This window comes from Apostichopus japonicus, chromosome 14 (genome assembly GCF_037975245.1).
Source record: "Apostichopus japonicus isolate 1M-3 chromosome 14, ASM3797524v1, whole genome shotgun sequence".
Taxonomy (NCBI): Eukaryota; Metazoa; Echinodermata; class Holothuroidea; order Aspidochirotida; family Stichopodidae; genus Apostichopus; species Apostichopus japonicus.
The window spans coordinates 25,960,570-25,983,656 of NC_092574.1; the positions used below are offsets into that span (position 1 = coordinate 25,960,570).

Genomic DNA, 23,087 nt, shown 5'->3' on the forward strand with positions numbered 1-23,087 from the left:
CTCTGAGTTTGACCAACAGTAATTCATTAAGAGTCAGGGGCGTAGCCAGGATTTGGAAAGTTGTATGCACGACTATCTGAGCGGAGCGCCACCATCAGTTGGCGCGGAGCGTACTAGAAATTTTTTGGTTTTACGAACCCCTCAGATGGCCGGAAACGGCCCTTCCCGAGTGTTCATTCTGGTTCCCTGGCCTCTAATTGCTAACTTGGGACACCTCAATTTTTATGTAGAAAAAGGGCACATTTTTAACCTGAGGAAAAGTGGGGGGGGGGCACGTGCCCCCTGTGCCCCCCCCGGTTCCGCCGCCCTTGGACCTATTCCAATGGCAGTAATCTGAGAACAAGATCACCTCCAACTTAATGTGGACTGTTCGGTTCGTTTCATGTTAAGGCAGTATATTTCTGATGTTATGCATGTTTGCTATATATACTTAAGTTTATGTGAGTTTTTTTTTAAAGGATTGTAACATTCACAGAGCATTAAAACCGTCCAGTCCTTTGCTAAATATGATCTGCAGAAGATTGTATAACATTGTATTGCATCAAACAGGCATACTCATAACTACGTATATCTTATACATATATTGCTCTAAGCAACAACGACAACAAAAGAAGAAGAAGAAATGTCGTTCATGAATCTTCAGAAATCAACTCCAGTAGATATAAGTAAACATCAAATCATTATATAAATAAACAAATACCGCAGTGTATTTACCTTCCTTAGTTGGAGGAATGGTTCGTACACAATTATATCAATGCTTATTTTAACAGTTACAAATAATTTGTGTGTGCATGTGATGCATGCTAAGGACACAAGCCCAAACCATCATCTTTAATTTATATCACAGAGACCTTTGTAGTGAACAACTTTCCCAAACCACTAAGAAAAATCTTGTACCGATTGGAAGATATCCTAGTTTAAAATTTGTGTCTGAAAGCTGTCAATTTGACAATGTTTTAAAAGTTAATCTGTGATGTCGCAGTGCCTCAAGGATCTGAACCTTTAAAAAAATTCTTTGTCTTATTTTCATATCTTAAAGTTATAATGTTAACAATGTTGACAATGAAATCAGTGTCATCATTATGTCATGTTAAAAGCATTAATATTGTGGATGCAGCGTGTAATACCATCTCCATTACAGAAAAATAAACATTTTAATAGTAAATAAAAGAAGAAACATAAATTCAATTAAGCATAGGCTCGATAATATCATATCATTTGATATCATACAAAATGAAGGCCTATTTTGGTCTTAGAATTATTCCAAATTAAACTATACATATGAAATCGACTTATGTTTATATCTTACTTTGGGAAGGGTATTTATTTATAGTCAAGCAACGACTTACGAATGTTTGTTGGACTGTTGAGTCTCGTAGAGTCGCACACAGTGGCTAGGGGAAAGTTGATGAGGTCGAATTCAAGGGCTCTTGTAATTCTATGATGACACCTGTGAAGTCAAATGGCGGCAGACGGTTCAAAAGAAAGCGAACCGAAATTTATTTTCATCTCAGATGACGGCGATGCATTAACATTCTTCATAAGACCATCGGAGACTAAATCTCGATTACGGCCGCTCATTGAGGTACTTATTTTTCTGAAAACATGTGGAAACGAATAGAATGGCTTAATTTGGAAAACGACCGTAGCATCACTATCCATTCCAAGTATACTTTGAACAATAACCAGTTACACGAAATGAGTAACTGTGTCCTTCTGTCCTGTTTCAATTTTGTAATCTCTCTTTCTAAATTCCATATTCAACAGAACGCTGGGGGACTGGTTACAAGCAAAGCAAGACAAGGTGATGATGTCATCAGGTAGGTAGAAATTTTAGTACTTAAAATATGATAAAAACTCAAGAAAAATAAGATATTGAGCAAGTCACAATTTCTTGATCAGGACTACTGTAGGCCCCTACAGTGAGTCAGTTATTTTGACAATAGTGGGAGTCACTGTCATGCTGCTACTCTTTTTATTGAGTTTAAATGGCCATATGTGTTATAAATGACCCAACATCTTCTTCTTGGTTCTTTCAAGTAAGGAAAGTTTGTATGACTGCTACCTATTTGTGATAAAAACACTGTTTCAATTATTCAGTGTTTAGTAACATTCCTATTGCCTTTCGCCAAGAACTTAGCCTGATGAACATCAATGTATTACCTCACTATCTAAAGTACCTGGCACTTAAACAACCAATCACAGTACAGAGTACACTATTTCTACCTGTACTCCTGTTACATTCTCTGAAACTAGAGTGAATAACAAGTAGTCCTTCGAAGAATTTCAAAATTGTTTGTGGGAAATAAATGTAGTGGAAATTAAAACAGTGTGGTGGTGAAAATCAACACTCTTTTATTTTTAGGTGCCATCATAAACATGTAACCTACCGAGCCCCTCAACTATCCTTTAATCTAAATTTAATTATTTAATTTGTACAGCAACTGGTTAAATAGAGGGTACTGCTTCTTATTGGTGGTGTGCAGTGTGAATAACATGACCCATTTCTCTTTTTGTAAACAATTATGCCAGAACTACCCTTCACTTGATCTCCTGTAAGTAAAGAATACACTGTTGTAAGGATTGCAGCCTGTGACGTCTCTCACTTAAAACTCACAACTTTCACAATTTAGGTTTTAATAATTTCCCATCAGAGTATTTGAATAAAAGCCAGTGATATTTTTAAAGAAGGTCAAAAATTGGCCGAAAGAACATCAAACAATACAAAGGGAATTATTACCATATAGTATGTAGTAGATTTATAATAGCAAAGCACAAAATATTGTGAAATGCTAGATGGCAGGTACAGTAGTATTGAATGTGTTGATATAGAGATTCCTTTAGTTAGGATCATTTTTATTATGAATTAATTACAATCATTTACAGGATTGCTGCTGATGATGACATTGCAACAGGTGATGGATATGTGCAAGCTCAGTTTGTGCATGATTGTCTCAGCCAAGGCCAACTCCTTAATACAAAGGATTACCTTTGCAAGTATGTATAACATTTAGCAGTTGTCTGCCATTGCCCTCTTCTGGCCCGTGGAAACATTAGATGCCAGTGTATCCTTCCTGTAGCATTTATTAGACATGCCAACCCTCCCAGTTGCCCCACGGTAGCTCCCAATTTGTATTTAAAGCAATAAGTTGTACTGCGATGTTATGTGGTCATCTTCTGGCAAATTGTGATTTCTGCATTTATAATATTTGCTAAGTTACCTTTGTGGTCAGATTGGGCTGCTAGTTCATTTGTTTTTAAAATAGCTTTATATATGAAACTTAAATCAGGCTCACATTTTTGCACAGTATAAGAAGAGTACTGTACAGTACTGTGCAGATACTGCACAGTGCTGTACAGATACTGTACAGTACAGATGCTGTACAGTGTGCTGTACTGTGTGATGCTTAAACTGTACACGAAACAAACATGGTGCTGGAAAGCCTGCCACTCTCCATCTGACTGAAGAAGACTGAAAAAGTTACATGTTGAGTTTCTCTGACTGAAGCCGATGCGACTAAAGTAGCTGAATCTTGATCAATCTTAGTTACACACACGCTAACATCCTATCCGCAATGTTCTTTGTTGCGACAGTCAAGTTGGGTCAGGTCACGTTCAGCCAGACAGTGTGCGAACAGCTTAAAAACCTTTCAGTGGTTCAGTTTAGCTTCTATGCAAACAAAGTAATTTTGGACATTAATAAAGCAACACAATTAACACTATGTTAACAACACTGTGCCACTTTCTCTAAAATTTGTTTTCTTTTCATCCCTGTGGTGAACATGCAGGTCACACACAAGGTCACCGTCACCAGGAGAAACGTCCAATGTATTGGTTAATGTGACTGGCACGGGGTAAGTTAAGTCAGCTCAACACTTGTCAGAAGGATAATCAACCTTTTTCAAGTGGCCAGAAATTTAAGCTTGCCAAAAATTGCTAAAAGTGTTGACAAAATAGCTTTGAAAGTTATTCCGGTAGCTGAAATTGATGGCTCAATAAAAAATTATGGACATTTTTGGCATCCTTAGGTCAAAACAACATCCTCATAGGATTTTGTGTGGCAAAGATACAATTTTTTAATATCTGTTGGTATTTTGTGAATGCATCTGGCAACAGTAGAATGACTTATATCGTCATGGAGATTAAGCTAAAAAATGTTTTTAACATTCTTTCTAATATTTAACTCACTTATACACAAAGGAAAATATTATTTTTTAGAAAACTTGAAACTCTAAATGCAGAGAAGCTTGGCAGCTAGCCGCTGTTCTCAATGTATCACATTTCAAGGATAATTCAACAAGTAGAATATAATAGGAAAGTAAAGCTATTGCCAGGCATTTGCCTTTATAACATCACAGAAAAACAAATGTGATCCACCACAAGGAAGAAACAAGGGTTTATCCAGCGAAAATAGATTCCGTTCAATCAAACATATCTTAAGTAAGGCACAAGATATATTAAGCTGTTGTTGTCAACCAACAGTGTGGCATGTGCCACAGGAATATCCCTGTCTCTGTTTCTTTTTATACACGGATTCGAATTAGCATATGGAACGGAAGTTTCAATTACATAAGTAACCTTTTAGGAAGATATCCAAAATGCACCCATAATAATGTAAGCTCCATGTATGTGTGTTCCGTATATATTGCATAAACAATTAATATGTAATAATATGTACATAACTTCATATTTACGACACCATGCTTCACGTGAGGAGTGTATATTTGTGGTCAGGTGTGTGCATTGACAAGTAGACATCGAAAAGAATTATAATGGCCATCCGAACCCCCAAAAAATGGTTTCAGCAGGTCCTAATCTAGAAGTCCATAAAAAAAATTGACCTATCCCATAGCCCCAGTGCCTAATGTTTTTTTGTTTTATTCAATGGATTTAGTAAAATGCTTTTTGTCATTTTTCATTTTTCATATCTCAAGGAGGATGAAGTACACAGAAGAAGAAGACAGAGCTATTCTCCAGTACATAGCCAAACATCCCGCAAACTACGGCGGTAATGTTCTTTGGAAGAGAATGGAATTAATGAAGGTTAATTCCTCTAGATTTCATGTTTTTACTTTTAATGTTTGCATAATTAATCATACCACAATTAATTGTTCCATTGACTTACACACTAACTTCACATAGAGCAATGATACATAAGTATTTAACTGACATGTCCTACCCAACATAGCATAGCTGATGGCTTGGATTGTCATGGCACGTATACAAATTTACCCATCATGTCTGTTTGCATTTTGAGGTGGAAGAGGTGAATGTTTAGCACAGTACTTCCAAACCCATTTGCCAGCTGTTGTTGTGGAATCATCTTGGTTCGCTAAAGACAACTTCATTTTTGCTGAATTTTTCATCAGCAGTAGTTTATTTTACTCCATCCTTTCCAATATACAAGGATAAGTAATGATGATGATGATGACTGAAAATATGCTGAAAATGTCACCTTAAGTAGGTCCATTTAGAGACTTTTCTTGACTGTTAACCTTTCGGGCGGATGTGCACCAGTCTAGTTGTGGTATGGTATCTATACAACACAGGGATCACACTGTGATGGATAACACGTCTGAAAATAGTCTTGGCGATTGAAAATCAATTTTTTACACCTCGGAAGATATAGAAATAGAATGAATTCAGAAAGTTTTTTTACCCTGAGTCTTTGGTTTCTCCTGCAACTTTGCTCAAAAGTGCAGACATTTCTGTGAAAACAGTTTTAGAATTTTTTTCTTATGAAAAGTCATGGAATGTAATCTTAAATCAAGAGTAGGATCCATGTTGCTCCTATTTCACTGGCTACGAAGAACAGTCACAAAACTAATGGAATGTCTTGTTTAGGTATGCTGTACAATATCTGTTTCAATGTTAGGTGCAGATTGACCAAGTTGCTATAATCTTTGTGCACATGGTTGTCACCAAGAGACATTTCCAACAAAAATATAGAGTAAATTTAGAGTAGCGTTTGGTTTTAAGGTTTAAGAATCGTGTCAAGTTTTATACAACTATGACAATATCAAACCAGAACATGTTCTTGCTGGAATTAACTGCAATTGGAATGTAAAATGCCGCTTCTTAGAGCAGTATTCTGGATTCAGTTCACCTTCTAGAAACCCACTAGGCAGAAGACACTGCCATGACAAAGCAGTGTCAAATTGCAGCAAATTCTAAATTTCCCTCCAAAAACAGACCTCTTCAGTAGTAAACTGAAAACATCTTGTTTTGCTTTGTGAGATGTTAAAGATATTGTCAGAAGAAACTGCTTTGCCGTGAAAACAGGGATGGAAACCCTGAATCATTCTAATAACAGAAAACACTCACTTTTAAAGTAATCCCTGGCTTTATCAACCTCATATAGATCACAGCTCATTCGTGGCAATCAATGAAGGACCACTTCTTAAGCTTTCTTCACGACCATCTGCCTGAGTATGTAGAGCTAGAGAGAGAACGGCAACAGGAGATGAGAAACTCAAAGAGGAAACGGATGACAGAAGAGGTTAATAACCCAAAGAGGCGGAGATCAAATCAGAAAAGTATGTTTCTTATAATTCCATCACTTTCATTGATTCTTCCTAAGGTTTATGAACTGTTGTTGTTATTGACTGTTATTTAGAACCCTGGTGTTAACAACATTTTAAAGGGTTGCCCAAAAAAGCATTCAGAAGAAGAAAAAAGTTTTGCCGTTTTTTGGGCGAAAACGAAAGGGGAAAATGTTGATCATAACTTACTTGAAATGTCCCAAAATGTATAAACCATTATTGTAGCCAAGTGCCCTTAAATATATATACAACTCAAAGGAGAGGGGGATATATCCTCCCATAGACAAATTCCATCATCCACAAAATCTGCCACTGGGGGGTTGCCAAGATGTTGCAGGTGGAAATTGAGGTCACTGAATAAAACAGTGTGAATATATCTTGAAAACAGTGCTTTGTGTTTTATGCAACCAATGTTGAGATACTTATATCCATTGAAAGTATTACTGTTACAAATTAACAAAAGTTTTCTTTTCCTACTCTAGGTTTGTCAAAACCGGTAATTGCAGACAGGCAAGGAATAATTTATGAATTTTTGAAAGGTAAGATAATTTACCTCTTGCAAAGAGTAAAATATGATACGATTTGTCTCGTTAATAGCTGTTTCCGCCATAAGGTGCTTCAACTGAATTTACTGAATGATTTATTGGTCAATTTATTGATTTGACTAGTTGGTTGATTGAATGATTGATTGATTGGTTGGTTGATTGACTGGTTAATGGATTGATTGATTTATTGAGGGTCTGTTTTTTTCTTAGAAATGGAAGATCCAGTTGAAGATTTGGATGTGGAGGATAGTGAGGATACTGATGGCATAGAGAAGCAACTCATCGAACAGATTCAGGTATTTAAAAACAGCAAAATATTATTCATTTTGGTTCTTGGATTGGCTAGAATTGTCAGATATAAATAATCCTGTTTATCAGATACTTAACCAGTGATGATTTCTTCATATATGTCTCAGGCACATTGGCTTGATCGATTGCTATCTGCTCATTGTTGTAAAGACAAGAAGTTTGGAGCAGCTAGAAATATCTAATTTAGAGTTAAAGGTGACACAAATAGCCATTTAGGTATCTGCAAACCATTGCTAGTTAGGTCAGTTGAATTCCATTTCACTTATATATTATCATAATTCTATAGTTATCATAAGTCTCTGAATGGAAAAAGCTTCAACAAGCTTTTTCAGTTTTGAATTTTCTTTACAATACTGCCTCACAGCTGGTCGATAGTGGATTGACAGGACTTATCCCACACTACCTAAGTGGAGTCTGGGAGCTAGTGGGGTTCATAAGTTTTGGTGGGGAAAAAGGGAATGTGGGGGGGGGAGGGAGGTCTTCATATTAAAGGATTTATATTTGGAAAGAGTAAAGAATGTTTAGCCAGTCATTTTTCTGCTGTTGCTTTACTTGTAAAGACTTCAGTGGCAGTCTTGGCTTTGCATTTTTATGATCTTTGACAAGTTGCCTCTCTGACTTACCTCAAGTATGGAGTCATTCTTTTGCTTAAACTTTCACTCTTTTAACTTAAAATTTATTTGACCTCCTCTGTATGTATCATTAAAACAGCAAATGTAATGGATGGTTGGATACCCACCCACAAAAAAACTTTATAATGAAAAGGAGAGCATTCAAGTTTTTATAATGCAATAATGAAACCAAGCATTCAAAAACAAGTCAACCAATCAAAATGGTTTCCTCTGGATAATTATTAACTAATTAGCATATTTGATGAATAATAACTGTGATTCATGTTTTTTTTTCAATGTAATAAAGTATTAATGTTTCTTTCTTGTGGAAGAAAAATTATTTTCAATTTCCTAGGCCTAGCATTTTTTGTTTTATATGTATCAAAATGTATCTGGTTTAATATGGTCACCACAAAAGTAGTCTCATCTTTACCACAATTTAATTTCAAGTCATTTCATCTGTTCATTTTGTGAAAACATTAACTAAAGGAGAAGTACCCAAGGATTTAATTAATGAAGATGAGAAAAAATAATTGTCCTTCAACATCTATTTTGAAATAGTAAACATGACTTGATACCCCTTGACTCAGTTACCACCCGTTCCACTCAACTACACTGTGAAGACTTTTTGGACAATATTACATTATTTTTTTACTTATTTAAAAAAAAAATCCCCCTCTTATTTGAAGTATTAATTTGTGCAATTTATCATGTTCTATGTTTGAGAATTCTAATAAGCCAGGTGTACTCCCACATTCATGGCTGTCAATTTTTCAGTTTTTAAATTCTTTCATCTACTAACAGAGGAGGTGCAGGGCACCTCCACAAGCACACTTCACATAATGTGGAAGACAAGGACCATGTTACATCATTCTCTTGCTATTTTTCTTCTTGCAACTAATGTGTAATTTTATCCTCCTGCAAGAATTAAACATCACAGCATGTCTTTTTCGGTTTCTATTTTTTCTATTTAATAAATGACAAAATCCTTCTGTCTGTTTATCTCTTTGTAGTTTTGGTGTGAAAAGTTCAGCTTGTCAAAGAAAGCCATTGCCACAGCCTTGCACATTAACAGTGGCGACTTAGACAGAACAGAGCACTTGTTAGAAAAGAAGACGCTCTCCCCCGGTAAGAGAAGTTCAAACAGCTGTTTGCATTTTACCAAACGACATCTCCTGTTAATCTTTCACTTATGAACAAGAAATACGTCGCTTGTTTGGATGCGCTCATGTCACAACAGATGTTGGATTCCTCCAACAAGTCCGGCTTACCTTTCAAACTTGAATTAATAGGAAATTGACTTATACTTTCCTCTTCAAGATTTTCCGACAGATATGTCACATTTGATTGTGTGACTGTTATGCGTTTCGTAACAAATGTTGTTTATATTTAACCTGATTAAAGGCGTATTAACCCATCTCAAGCTCAGAAATGAAGTTAATGTTCACTTATTATCAAGTGATTTCCAGCTGAATCAAACCATGTTCTATTATTTGTTCAGGAAAGGGAGAGGGGGAGGGGAGGATAAGGAAGGTGATGGAAGGGAAATGTGGGGGATGTGGATATAAAGAAAAAGTCCTTTGTAGGGAGTGCTGATGCTTCGAAGCATCAGCTCATAGGAGTTAAACAATGCATTACTTAGTTAATTGAGTGAATATGAAGAGAATTTGGTGGAAAGGTTTACATAATTAAAGCAGTTTTACATTGTTTTTGTTAACAATTTTATCAAACCTACTGAGCATTAAACAAACTAAAATTTGTAATATATGAAAATTTAGAGACTCTCCTAGAAATTTTGCTCGGGGAAATACTGTGAGAATTTAATGACCATAGTCTGCCATTTTGAATTATAAACATATGCTGCCATTGCCAATATTCCAGACCACAAAGTTAAGTTTCAATGAAATTATGATTTCATCTTTCATGAAGAGACATGTTTTCCTGCTTTATTGCTCTAATTAATATTTCTCTCTGACATTTTCCTCCCTTTTCCTTTAGATACAAAAATTTGGTCCCACGACGATGACAAGCTACTCTTGAAAGGAGGGAGTTTTGTCGAACTCTGTTCAAAGTACGGCAAAGAATCTGTCGTATTAAGGAAAGTTTTTCTTGCTGGTTGGCATGCAAGTCCAAGATAGCTTTCAGTGAATTTTGAAGGAAGCAGTTTGCTTATTGGAGAGCAGCTTTCTGTACTTTGCTGAAAGAGAGCAGGGGCATCTGTCATAGAGAGGAAAAAGATTGGACAACTATAATCCAGCTATCAGCAAGCTTTTAATAGAGTTTCTGAAAGAAAGGTTCCTTGTGAAAGAAAGTCACAAGTTGATATCTGAGCTGTTGCTTTAGTCTCTGATGTGTGTGGCAGGCATTTTATATCAATTACATGCTCTCTGGGTTGTGACAGCATTGACATTGTTCATAACTAGCCAAACTTTGGAGTAATTCTGTCGTGGACTGGTTTGCAGATAACGTAGTTGCCAAGGGTAGGCAATCACCTAATTGTTGTAAACTGCCAAGAGTTGCCATGTGTAGTAGTTAAGGCAGACTTCTACCTATGGAACTTGTTTCTTCAAAGTTGGTCTATTTTAAACTTTATAAAGTACTTGTTGGAATAGGAAAATGATTGTTTTATTGGCAAGTTACATTTTGAGTGGAATGTCAGATTGTTGAGTGGAGTTTATTTTATTCATCTATGTCTCATTTAGAGGCTGATTTGAAAAGTCAAATGTCATCGTGGCATGAGCTTTGTCAGGGGGGTAGAAAGGCATACTGTTTTAATCTGAAATATATTTTTTAATGTTTTGATGGAGATCTTATTTTTGAATTTTGAAATAGGGCATCTGTCAAATATAATGGTGCATTGAGATTGTAATAAATGTTGGGGCATCCAAAGGTTGAAGTCCAGCCTGGTTTGTCCTTTATAAAGTTGTCAATGCATTGTACTATTTCCTACTGTTGCAAAAGATCGTTTTTTTTTCCTTTGCATTATCTTGATAACAGTAAGTTACTGTGCCGTTACAAAACAGTATGAAGACATTCAAGCTTTAGATACAGTGCGGTTTATACAAGATGTAATTGGTGTCAAAATTTGTGAAAGGAAAACACCCTAAAATCCCCTAGTGGGCTTACCATTGGGGGGGGGCTTGGGGCTTACCATTGGGGGGTGGGGGGTTACCATTGGGGGAGGCAAGCTTTGGCTAATGATTTTGTATTTTATGTGCTTTTAATTATATCAACACCTGGAGTAAAAATTAAAACGGTTTAATTTTCTGATAAATACAATTTGCTGATATTTTCTTCCACTATGAGAACTTACCAAACATTGTCTGCTAGATTCATATCTAAAAAAAATTGTTTCTGTTTAGAATAGATATTTTCCAGTTTAAATTATCAAATTAGGCAAAACAGTTCATACATTGTTATGAAAATTAAAGGTAGCACAGAATAAGAAAAAGCAAACATTCCAAAATAAAAATAGGGCAATTTCAGGTCAGAAAATATTGGCTTATACTAAACTTCAAAATCTCTGTTTATGCATTTATGGGTCAACATCTTTGGCATGTAGAGGGCGGTTAACACACCTGTCGTTCATTTACTGTAGCTATACTAATTGCAATTTATATTGATGAATGTTTTATAAGTTTTCCATATATTTCAAGTACATGATCACTGGAGGAGATAAAATACATGAAAGTTTCAAAGTAGCTTGTTGTGTTTCATTTTAAATTTAAAGCAGCATTTTGCGTCCTTTTCTATGATATTTCTCAACCTCACTGACTCCACTATGCCATAAGGACATACATAACTAGCTTATCTATTTAAATCTTACTTCAAATGGTGGAATAAAAGTCGAAAAATTTGCAACTTTCAACTTTGTTTTTCTCCAAGATATTTTCCGTTGGGATCCCAATTAACCTCGCCCATAATATGAATATTTAAACACTACGAACGCCATTGACCAATTTGTAATCCAACACCAAGCTTGATTTGTGTACAGTCTATATGGCAGTTGTACCAGGGAGTTCCATAACAACTCCCTGGTTGTACCAACGCAATCTTGAATCTATTTTTAGCAATGGCTCATAACTAAACGTGCATCTCTGATTGGTTGAATTCAAACTAGTGGGTTTGGGGTACTGTATGCAATAATTTTAAATGTGGAATTTTGTCGTGGATACTTTTCTCATTCTCTGCAAATATCCTTAGTTACTTGCCAATTAACGATGTTGGCAGGGAAAAACTTGGCTGATATCTTAGTTTGCTGTTTTGTGATTGATATATGTAAAAAACTTGATGGACATGTCAAAAAATAGAAAACGGAGACCAAACGCAAAATGCTGCTTTAAATAACTACTTAAATACACTTTTTGAATGTTATGTATTTCTTCTTGCTCCAGAATGGACTAAATCAGCTGGTCTTTAACCTTACAGTAATAGCCAAGTAAACATTCTTCTGTTTCTTTAAATAAAGACAAGCACTTTTTGTTTTCACTTCCACACATGTAATACTTTATTAATAATCAATACTTTATCAATAATCAACATCACCACACGATATAAATTCATCGTAAACAAAGGATTCACCTCAAACATAGCATATAATATATAGATAAAATTCTTCAACTAAAAGAAAAAAATGAAAAAAAAAATTGCATTTTGTATCAATTTAAGTGGTAAACACATTTCTTCTAAAGTAAATCATTCTCAATTCCAATAAAGTATTTTTAAAGTGACATTCCTAATGCGAGTATGTCGCAAAATGCAAGAACATCATAACTTCAGTTGGGAAAAATATCTTATATCGAGACCTGTGATATATTCCAGCTTCTGTGCATTGTTTGACCTTAACTTTAGCCAATATTACCTATGCAAATTTCTAATTATGAGCCTGAGTCTAAAGCACCAGACTTTTTTGCATTTACATATTTTTCTCTTTCAACACATATGATGAAAATATCAATATTAAGAAAAGTGCATACCATTTCGGGAGAGATAATATCATATGCTGTTCTTTAATGACTATAATGTCTCCAATTTCTGCTTTGTTTTCAAAATAACACAATTTATTTTCATTAACTGATCTCACTTTTTTGCACTTGAAAAGTCCAAAATGCAATATGTGTCTTTAAATATATGGTTAAAATAATACACACACTTCAATTGCTACAATGTTTTTTTAATACACAGGTTAATATCTCACTACTCATTTGGCACACAATTATTTATAAGAAATTACTAATCATAATGAAATTAATTAATCATGTTTATATACAATTTCATTCATATTTCTCATTAAAATAGCAATTATTGTAATAGTAAGATTAGGTCCTTATAGATCATCCATACAGGCCCCAATTTGAACATCCCAAAAACTGAGAAAAATACTCAAAAAAAAATTGTACTTGGTTCTTACCCTCCAGATCGTGCATAGACAATGATAACTGTTTAATTAGACAGTAACATGAATTATATACCAGAGAGAGAGAGAGACGGGGGGGGGGGGGGGGGGGGCTCGGAGGGTGGCAACAATGTGTGTCTGTTTATGACTGATCATAACCTAACATTCTAGCACATTTGGGGACAATATTGATGGCCTTTCAGTAAACAATTGTTATCCTGTCTCGCATTGCAAAATGGTCAAGTTGCTGGACAATAGTTTTTGTACTTTATATAGTATTTGTACTTTTTGACACAGGAACTACAATATTTTATATAAGAGACAAAAATTCAGAGCCTACAACACTGCCATGAAATAAAAGGACTAAATTATTCCTATATTATTAAAGGACTATATTATTATATGGGTATGAACCATTAACAGAACAAAAAGCACACAGGATAAATCGTAACAAACTTACAACTAAGAAAGAAGGTAAAAGAATTAAATACGAAAACAAAAGATGTAAATTAGGAATTCAAGTGATAGTGCAAGGTGGAAAAACTAAACTGGATATTTTACGACAGTCATCATCTTAAAAACTAATATGATATAAAGAAAGGCACTTATTATTCAATACAATACTTCATTCCTGAGAAACATCAAGAAAAGAACAGTATTTTAGATATCAATTTGCAATAATTTTAATGAATACCCTGTTTGCAAGACAAGACTAAAGTTTTTAAATAAATCAAACTCATTGTAACATCAATATGAAATAATAAATGTAATTAATATTCACGTCAGAAGACAGTTGTAAAGAGAGAGAAAGAAGAAGGAAAATCTTTGCACAGTTCAAGGTGAAAAAGTACAGCTGCTTATTATACGACAAAACCTGCAGCGAACATTTGGAAGACAATTCAAAGACTTTTCATCATAAAAAATGAATTTTGTCTATATGAAATAACTTCATCTATTTGATCCCAGCAGCTATTTTTAAATTCCTGATAATTTTTACCAACAAATACTGCTCAAAATAATTTACAAGTGATCTAAAATGATCAACATTTTCAACTTTCAGCTAATGAAATTCATTAGTGACTAATTTAAGCGAACAATCCATTTGATTATTTTAATACGTATTTATCACATAGAAAAATCAATCAGGTAATTTTCAACAGTTAGACCTTTTAGTAATTTTGTTATATAATACAAAACTTACATTGTTATGAGGTTTTTGTATTGATATAGTACCAAAAATGTATCAAATCAACACAAGAACTGTCTTCCCCCCCCCCCCCCCCCAAAACAAGAAAAATTCAAATCAGTTAACTAGGTGTCACTTGAAACTTTACTACCAGCCAAATTGATTTGAACTAGATGATACAACTGTGTTTTAAGGTGACAAGTATCATAGGGCTCATCTAATTTTGAGTGAGCACATGATCTTCCCCTGCTAAAAATGCTAGAATGCAATGGAATATTCTGAGCTTGTTGTAGCAGTCGGTCTTCACAAGGGCATTTATCATATAAGTCCTGTTTGACACACCAGTAAATATGATATCTTGACTCCAAGCAGTTTTGTAATCTTTTGTACTAATAGCACACAATTTCAAATCGCCAAAATATTAAATCTCAAAACTCTATAGTTAGCACTCCACAAATTTTATTTATATAAGTTCAGTGAGTAACAAATTGACTTTCTTCCCTTCCAAGGTTTAACTACAAACCGAGACAGCCTTTGTGTTTTGCTCAGAACGCACACATAACACTTACGTAAAATAAATCAATAACCCAAACTTTATAGCTACATACTTGCAAACCAAACCGTACAGCCTCATTCAATGTATTATCCAGGATGAAAATGAAAATGAAAGTTATTTTTTATGCTGCACAAATAGTTGTCAATTATTAACTATTAACAAGTCTCAATGCTGTCTTGTTATAAATTGAACAGAACCTATAGACAATAGTATTGCTCTAATAATGAGTTTAGTTGTAGCTTGTTTAATGAGTTTCAGAGGTTGCTACTTCCAGCTAGTACAGAGAGAGCAAAGATGAGGCAGCGCTTCCGGGACGAGGAGAAAGACTGCTACCTGGACGAGATCCTGGAAGATAAAAAAATCATACTGAATAAATTATCCAGAATTATGCTTACCATACGTCAGGAATTCCCGACATGTACTCATAGTTTGATCAGCTTTCTCGTAAATCATAATTTAGATGAATTTTACATAGTTTCAATAAATAAGAACTTAGGGAGAACCCCACCCAACTTAGACTCCTCTGCAGGCCACAACGACTTATTAAGCAATCTAAGTACAACTTATATAGATGTACTAAAAACTGACCAAAATCGGTATAAACAAGATGTTATCATTCAGGCTAAGGAGACTTGGAGTCACAGTTCTCACTTAATGTGTAGTTTAAGGGAGACAAACCCAACCCATTAGCTTAAATAGCAGAGATCTATCTGAAGAACTGAAACAGCTAAGCAAAATCTTGCTCTGTTTTGGGATGGAGATATCCCCTTAAGGGAGACATTGTCAAGAATTTCAGGAAGTCAGATTCAGCATTTGCAAAACTCATCTCTGTTACCAAAGATAAGCATTGTAACAAATGAAGGCAAAAATTGAACTTCCGGCTTGATGATCTCATACTTAAATTTGTTCAGCCTTGCATAGCTAAATCTGTCTTATCATCCCAATAATATAAGATTTTTTGGTTACTATTTCCAGGAGGTACTCTTGACAATTATCTCCAATACATAGATCAATAATGATTGATCAATATTGGTTTTTGGATTTGTGTCTGTTAATATAAAAACAAATTGCATGTTAAATCTAGCATTACTGGCACAAATGGTAAATTCCATCCTCTTTATCCCTACTTGTAGATATCCTGACAAGAGGAGGTTTCTTAACCTGTCTTAAATATGTTATTGTATCAAAGACTAATAATGTTCAGATAAACAGAAAAATTGCAATATTTTGATTCAATGATTCAAATACAAACAATTTTCTATAGTTTGCAACAAACTAATAATAATTCAAAAATAGTCACGAAACGAGAGGTCAGTTACCTGCTGGGCTCATAGGACTGGCCATCATGCTACGTCTCGGACTGGGTGAACGACTGCGAGAAGGGGTGACAGCTCTGGATGGACTGCGACTACGACGAGGAGAGGCCTGGGTAAACAAAAGTCACAAACTACGTAAGCATGGCTTCTAAGATTTCTCAGGAAAGGAAGCTGGGAGATAAGTATCTCTAGATACCAAAATTACTACCAGATAAAAAGGAAGGTATGCACAAGAGCAGAATGCTAAAATGATCGACTGTTTACCTTGTTAAGAGTAAAATTATGTTTGCAGCTAATTTTTTGTGTCAAAACAATTTCAACAGAGGAGGCCACCTGGATCACTCTCTTGGAATGAACCCTGAATGAGTATTTGTAGATCTGTTGCTACTTCAAAGAACAGACAATGAGAAAATGATTGCATTTTATTGGCCTGTATCAGTTAACTTCCAGGGTGCAGTGCATATGACTAACAGCCAGGCATATGCATGATATTTAGGAACTTCACTGCCATGGTCATTTACAATGAATCTGTTGGGGAATTCACTGCCATAGTCATCTGCAATAACAACGTTTATTATGTTGACTTACAGATTTTTACCAGCGTCATCCTTTTTGCAAAATCTACTGTTCATGAAGAAGTTGTGGCCTTATCAACATACTCAGGATTATATGGATAATGCTAAAGAAAACTGACTGGGCATTTATCTACAAAACTCCAGCAATATCATCAAAATATGATTATTGATGACATTATTTCATGCTGATCCTCCTGCATAGTCTGCTCTAGCCTAGACATCATTTTTTCGTAAAATTGGAAACAACGCAAATTTATATTTACAACACCACATCTTCTCTCTCTAAAGCCAAATCCAATCATCTTACCAGTGCTCCACCTCGTCTTGTAACTGCCTCTCCCTTCAGTAAAACATCACCCTTAGCATTCACCAGAGCAGGCCAAATGTAGTATGCAACCAGAGGTGCTGTATACTCGGAATCACGGGTGCGCCGATATCTGTGACACAAAGAAATACTTTATGAAAGAAGCTACCTGCTTTCTCTTCTAACTTATTGCATATCTAATCTTTCAATGGATCCACTACTACTGGTGACAGGTAATGTAAATGTTGTGTAATAAAGTGAAGAGTAGTGTGATGAAGTGTTATGTAGTGTAAAGTATTGTAATGACGTGTAATGAAATGAAGTGTTATGTATTGTCATATATTGTATGCAATGTATTGTAAAAATGTTGTGTAATGTAACATAATGTAGTGTAACGTAATGTAATCTGATGTATTCTAATCTAATCCAATGAAATGCAATCTAGGCTCATCTAAATATTAATCAAATTATTAGAAAATATAACAGTAAGGATATTTTGAACTTGATGCAAAATTGTGTCAAGTTGCTTAGAAGTCAATATTTTACAGTGAGTGTATAAAAGAGGAAAATAAAACAGCATATCATCAGCATAATCACCTCTTCTCTGAGAATAGTTCTCCTTCCCTAGCAGGTGCAATGTTGATTGGTGAAGGCAGAGCAGTCATGGACCAGGCCACTTTGACTGTTTCTCGTATAAACAGAGTCAAGATTCTAAAATTAACCTCCGCTGGGAACGAGATTACAGGATGTCTGTTCATTGCTGCTAGAACGTCCTGCAGATAAACACAATGGATGAAATGTGACTACAGCTTTAATCACAAAAACAACCAAAGAAATCAACCAATGTTAGTGAAGCTTGTAACCATTTCTAAGTTAAGTAATAGTCTGTGAGATGTGGTCAGACTTCAACAAGATACAGACAAAACCAAACTAAGCACTTGAAACTTCTACCGTATAGTATAAAGTAATAGTGATCATGCTTCTTCAACCAACCTCAACAATACTGTGAACATCAAGTAGCTGTCCGTTCTTGTTGATGTATTTCTGGACAGCATCAGACAGGCTCTCGGGTCCAGTATGAGTGTCTTGTAGAGCTGAGAAGACTTTAGTACGATAGCGGTTGAAAGCCGACTTAGCCGCATGGAAAGCCTCCTGCAGAACGTTAGAAAATACCAAATGTTTCACTGTTTCTTATGGTGTTTCAAGGTTTTACTGATAGGAAGCACAAACTTGTGAATAAAGTACAGTATTGCACAACTGTTTTCTCCTCAATGATAGGTTAAAGAAAGAATGACCTTTTACTTAGCTTCTCAGTGAAACTGATGGAACTTTGCTTATGCTCTATACTTCATGTATGAAGAAAAATTGATAAAAAACATTTGCATTAACATGACATGACATTATTTTGGGGGTTTAACTCCTTCAGTACATTTTCGATACACATGTAAATCACCGTTCTCAGCCTGGTAACTCTAGGGTCTGGTTAGATTAATACCTGAACACATGTAAAGACAATCTTCTGGTTGAGTTCATGATCATCGCAGTGGTTATAAAGAACATCCATGCCGTCCATACGATCCCTGGCGAAGAGATCCCCAAACCTGCTGACCAGAGAAGCTTGTCTGACTCGCTGAAAGACATCTGTGCTGAGAGAGCTCAGCTTGGAAGAAGGACTGGTAGTTACAATGAAGTCATTCCTTTCAAAAAAAATTAGACAAAATATACAAATTATAATTCTGAGATCAATGAAGTTGCTATCATAACATGTATATGAGACCTGCCAACACACCCTACTGTACCTCCTCTTCCCCAAAGTGAAGCTAGAGATTTTCGACAAAATCCTAAAGATTAGACCAAAATCTGAAGATATTTAGAAAATGTTTGCAAGTCAAATAAGGCTCTTCATTGTGGAGGAAATTGTGGGGCAGGGGGAAGGGGAAATGCAATTGGTCAAGTAGTTGTTGGTGTCATAGCCATTCAGTGGAATTCTCATAAATGTTAGGAGACCATCCAGGCAAGGTAGTAACTTTACAACCTGCTAGGATCGAAACGTCAGGCCAACTTACTTTTACACTAACTTTACAACCAAACAACAAACTCACCAATCAATGTAGTGCTCATTCATTATTTCTTGAAAGTTATTATTTGAACTGACAGCAAAACCAACTTCTTCCATTTTAATTGCCATACAATTGAAGGTTATCACAGCTGGTTAAGTTTAGTATATTTGGACAATTACAAACACTTACGTGCCGTTCATAATGGCCTTCTCCTCTCGCAGTAGACTTATTTCATCTTGGAGTCGTCTTCTCTCAATTTCATAGTCACTTATTACACCAGATTGGTTTTTATAAAAGTTGACTTCATCCTGCAAAGCTCCAATCCTGCGCATAAACAATTTAAGATTGACTTTTCCTTAAATTAGTAACACACAGATGAAATAAGCGCTATCATTTGTCATAGCAGATTGTCATCATTCTTGTTCTAAGTCTTATTATTATAACTTAAAGCAGCATTTTGCGTTTGGTCGCCGTTTTCTACTTTTTTGACATGTCCATCGATTTTTTTACATATATCAATCACAAAACAGCAAACTAAGAAAATAGCCAAGTTTTTCCCTGCCTACAACGTTAATTGGCGAGTAATCAAGGATATTTGCAGATAATGAGAAGAGTGTCCATGACAAATTCCACAGTTAAAATTAATCGCATACAGTTCCCCCAAAACCCACTAGTTTAAATTCAACCAATCAGAGATGCAGGTTTAGTTATGAGCCGTTGCTAAAAATAGATTCAAGACTTTGCGTTGGTACAACCAGGGAGATGTATGGAACTCCCTGGTACAACTACCTTATAGACTGTACACAAGCATGGTGTTGTATTACATAGGCCTATTGGTCAATGACATTCGTAGTGTTTAAATGTTCATATTATTGGCGAGGTTTCTTGGGTTCTAACGGAAATATCTTTGAGAAAAACAAAGTTGAAAGTTGCAAATTTTTCGACTTTAATGCCACCATTTGAAGTCAGATTTAAATAGATATAAATTTAAATAGATATAAATAGATATAAATTTAAATAGAAGCTAGTTATATATGTCGTTATATGGCATAGTGGAGTCAGTGAGGTTGAGGAAAATCATAGAAAAGGACGCAAAATGCTGCTTTAATACATGAAAGAAATATCGCAATGTATGCATTAGTCTTGTGCTATCTTAAAGTTATGCTGTATTGGTCCCAAATATGCTAGATATTCAAATATGGTCAACTTTGGTAAAAATTCTTAAACTGTATTTATTACAACCATGGAGGAAATTGTCCTCATTGGACATTCAATAACCTTGTGTGTTCCTTAAAAATGTCTGAGAACAATTTGGAGAGTAAAGACCTCAAGGAAAGCACTTTTTGAAAACTTCTAGCAATTATAGCCTGCTATAATTTGGGGCCTATACTGACTACCTTTAAGACATTTGTGATCGATACTGACCTTGCTTGAAGAGATATCACTTGATCGTCTTTAGTCAGACTATCCTCGACAGACAACTCCCTCTCTGCATTCAGCTGTGCATGAGCTCTATCAAGTCTATCAAGGAGAGGAAATAATCATTATGAGCCTAATGCAGTATGCATCAGAATGACAACAGAGTTTAACTGGTAACTAATATTTCTATAATGCCAGATGGCTCTAGGCACAGTTGAGCAAGAGTGCTAAGGTTGTGATGAGACAGGTAAGCAGGGATGCAACTTAGGAAATATCTTCAAATTACAGTATTAAAATGACATATATATATATGCATGTTTAAAAAAATGTAAAACATCATTCTCTAAAAAGGTTTGATGAATGTCAGAAATCTTACATACTATCTTGGGATCCATGCAACTTACATATTCAGAAATAAAACCATGATGTGAGATTATAACTACACTATTAATACAAATAGAATTGGAAGGTTGAGTAGGAACTTTTCTTCAAACAGACTTCAAAGTCTACAGAGTCAGACTTCAGACTTTAAAGTTAACAATGCTGATGGCAAATTATCACTGCACTCTTATAACCACTCCTCTCCCATACAGGTTTCCCACCAAGACGAGGTAATTTTGCAAAATAAAACTAGTCAAACCTGCTACCCATAACAGTTGAGCCTAGACTAATGGCTTTGTCATTTAATTAATTAATTAACCAGTTTTGCTATATCCTTTATATTCATTCAGAAATGTATTGTTTTGGAGTTTTAACTCTTACTCTGAACTGAGATCATCTGCAAGGCTTTTAGACTTGTTCAAGTCTGATTCCATAACATCCAGCTGCTTCTCATAGTCCTCCTGCAGAATTTCCAGCTGCCTCTCCTTCTCTGTGGACTCAGCAATGATGCTTAAGCTGGTGTCAGCAGACAGACGCCCTGAGGATGCAACAAACCCATTGGACAACCAGGGAAGAAGTCGTTTCTTCAGGGCATCACAACCAGCATATTCACCACCTACACATGTAACAAAATATAAAAAAAAGATGGAAATTATTAATCAACTGGACCTAAATTGTAGTGCTAAACCTATACTTTCCAAAAGTAACTCCTTGAAGGTAAGTTTCTTGCTTGTGGCCCACAATTTAATAATTATAAAAAAAATTATTTATATTTTGAAACGCCACTTAAAATATAATTGTTGGGAATAGTATCAAAAGAGTTACATTAATTTGCTCAATGAAAGATGATTGCAAAACCAGTGAATCATATGCAATTTATTTATTATTACCGTACCTTCCATGGCACACAAGTTAAGAAGAGAAAACATCTGCCCTTGAAGCCGAGATATCAACTCTATCAGTTCCACACAAGACGATATGTTTTTGTCCGTAGTATTAAGCTGTTGAGGATAAATAATAACGGTAAAATTCATAAAAATTGCTATCATAACACTAAGAAGAGTAAGACTAAGACAGTAAGAGTTAGTCCTGTTAGTGAAACAAATAAACTAGTAAAAGTATCTACCGGTCACACTTATTAGCGTCAACAGGCCGATTTCACAACAACTCACGACAACTCAAGACAACAAGTTTAAAATACCATCAAATATGTTGGTGTTGGTATGTTGGTATATGAAAAAGTTGAATTTTACGACAAAAACATTTTTTCCCGTGAAAAATATGTATGCACGCTGGTTCCAGTCAGTTTTAAACGTGTTTCCAGATATACTCTGATAACATCAATTGTATTTGATAGTATTTTAAACTTGTTGTCTTGAGTTGTCGTGAGTTGTCGTGAAATCGGCCTGTTGACGCTAATTAGTGTGACCCGTATCTACAACTAAGCAGACTTTATGCCAGAAATTTTTCCACATAATAGGCACTTCCAACAATTTGGTAGGCTAAATCTGTGTACGCCTAATAACGTTATTACTTAAGAAGTAAATTCATACCTTATAATTATCATTCCATTTCTCAACCTTGTCTTGCATTAGCCTGAATGCACCAGCTTCCGAGAGCCTTCTTAACGTCTCTGCCATTTTTACGATTTGCACTCAGTCAAACCCCTGCAGCAAATTGAGTTGATTCAAACAGGGAGTTCTTCAAACCAATTGAGTGCACAATCCCAAAATGATTTCAGTTCTTTGGGGGAAGGGATTGGTAATTGGCTGGCCGTTCTCGAAAAGTCTAGAGTGAAGCAAGTTAGTTATATCATGGAGGTAAAACAGAATAGTGCGCCGCGTCATGTAAGCAAAGGTCCCACACACAGAGGGTAATACGAGTAGCT

The 23,087-nt window shown here is 35.3% G+C and overlaps 2 protein-coding genes across 2 annotated transcripts; one reads left to right on the forward strand and one right to left on the reverse strand.

The window, feature by feature from the left end:
* Positions 1-1,424: 1,424 nt before the first annotated feature.
* Positions 1,425-14,672, forward strand: LOC139980224 (telomeric repeat-binding factor 2-interacting protein 1-like). Its single transcript, XM_071991733.1, has 10 exons — positions 1,425-1,585; positions 1,768-1,820; positions 2,887-2,997; positions 3,789-3,854; positions 4,935-5,043; positions 6,362-6,536; positions 7,025-7,081; positions 7,298-7,383; positions 9,021-9,135; positions 10,006-14,672. The coding sequence occupies exons 1-10, from the start codon at positions 1,463-1,465 to the stop codon at positions 10,143-10,145; spliced, it is 1,035 nt and encodes a 344-aa protein (XP_071847834.1). The 5' UTR covers positions 1,425-1,462; the 3' UTR covers positions 10,146-14,672.
* A 21-nt stretch (positions 14,673-14,693) lies between these two features.
* Positions 14,694-23,062, reverse strand: LOC139980221 (mitochondria-eating protein-like). Its single transcript, XM_071991728.1, has 11 exons — positions 22,753-23,062; positions 22,095-22,200; positions 21,581-21,815; positions 20,825-20,920; positions 19,589-19,723; positions 18,835-19,036; positions 18,333-18,491; positions 17,937-18,112; positions 17,343-17,472; positions 16,464-16,569; positions 14,694-15,489 (listed from the first exon to the last, which is right to left on the reverse strand). The coding sequence occupies exons 1-11, from the start codon at positions 22,837-22,839 to the stop codon at positions 15,419-15,421; spliced, it is 1,503 nt and encodes a 500-aa protein (XP_071847829.1). The 5' UTR covers positions 22,840-23,062; the 3' UTR covers positions 14,694-15,418.
* Positions 23,063-23,087: the final 25 nt, after the last annotated feature.

Bases quoted from the DNA above. Each gene is read 5' to 3' on its own strand.
- LOC139980224 (XM_071991733.1), top strand. From the start codon at position 1,463: ATGGCGGCAGACGGTTCAAAAGAAAGCGAACCGAAATTTATTTTCATC. The intron at 1,586-1,767 runs GTACTTATTTTT...CATATTCAACAG, and splicing joins GATTACGGCCGCTCATTGAG to AACGCTGGGGGACTGGTTAC. The intron at 7,082-7,297 runs GTAAGATAATTT...TTTTTTTCTTAG, and splicing joins AATTTATGAATTTTTGAAAG to AAATGGAAGATCCAGTTGAA.
- LOC139980221 (XM_071991728.1), bottom strand. From the start codon at position 22,839: ATGGCAGAGACGTTAAGAAGGCTCTCGGAAGCTGGTGCATTCAGGCTA. The intron at 19,037-19,588 runs GTAAGTGTTTGT...TTTTTTTGAAAG, and splicing joins AAGGCCATTATGAACGGCAC to GAATGACTTCATTGTAACTA. The intron at 18,492-18,834 runs GTATTAATCTAA...AACGTTCTGCAG, and splicing joins TTGTCTTTACATGTGTTCAG to GAGGCTTTCCATGCGGCTAA.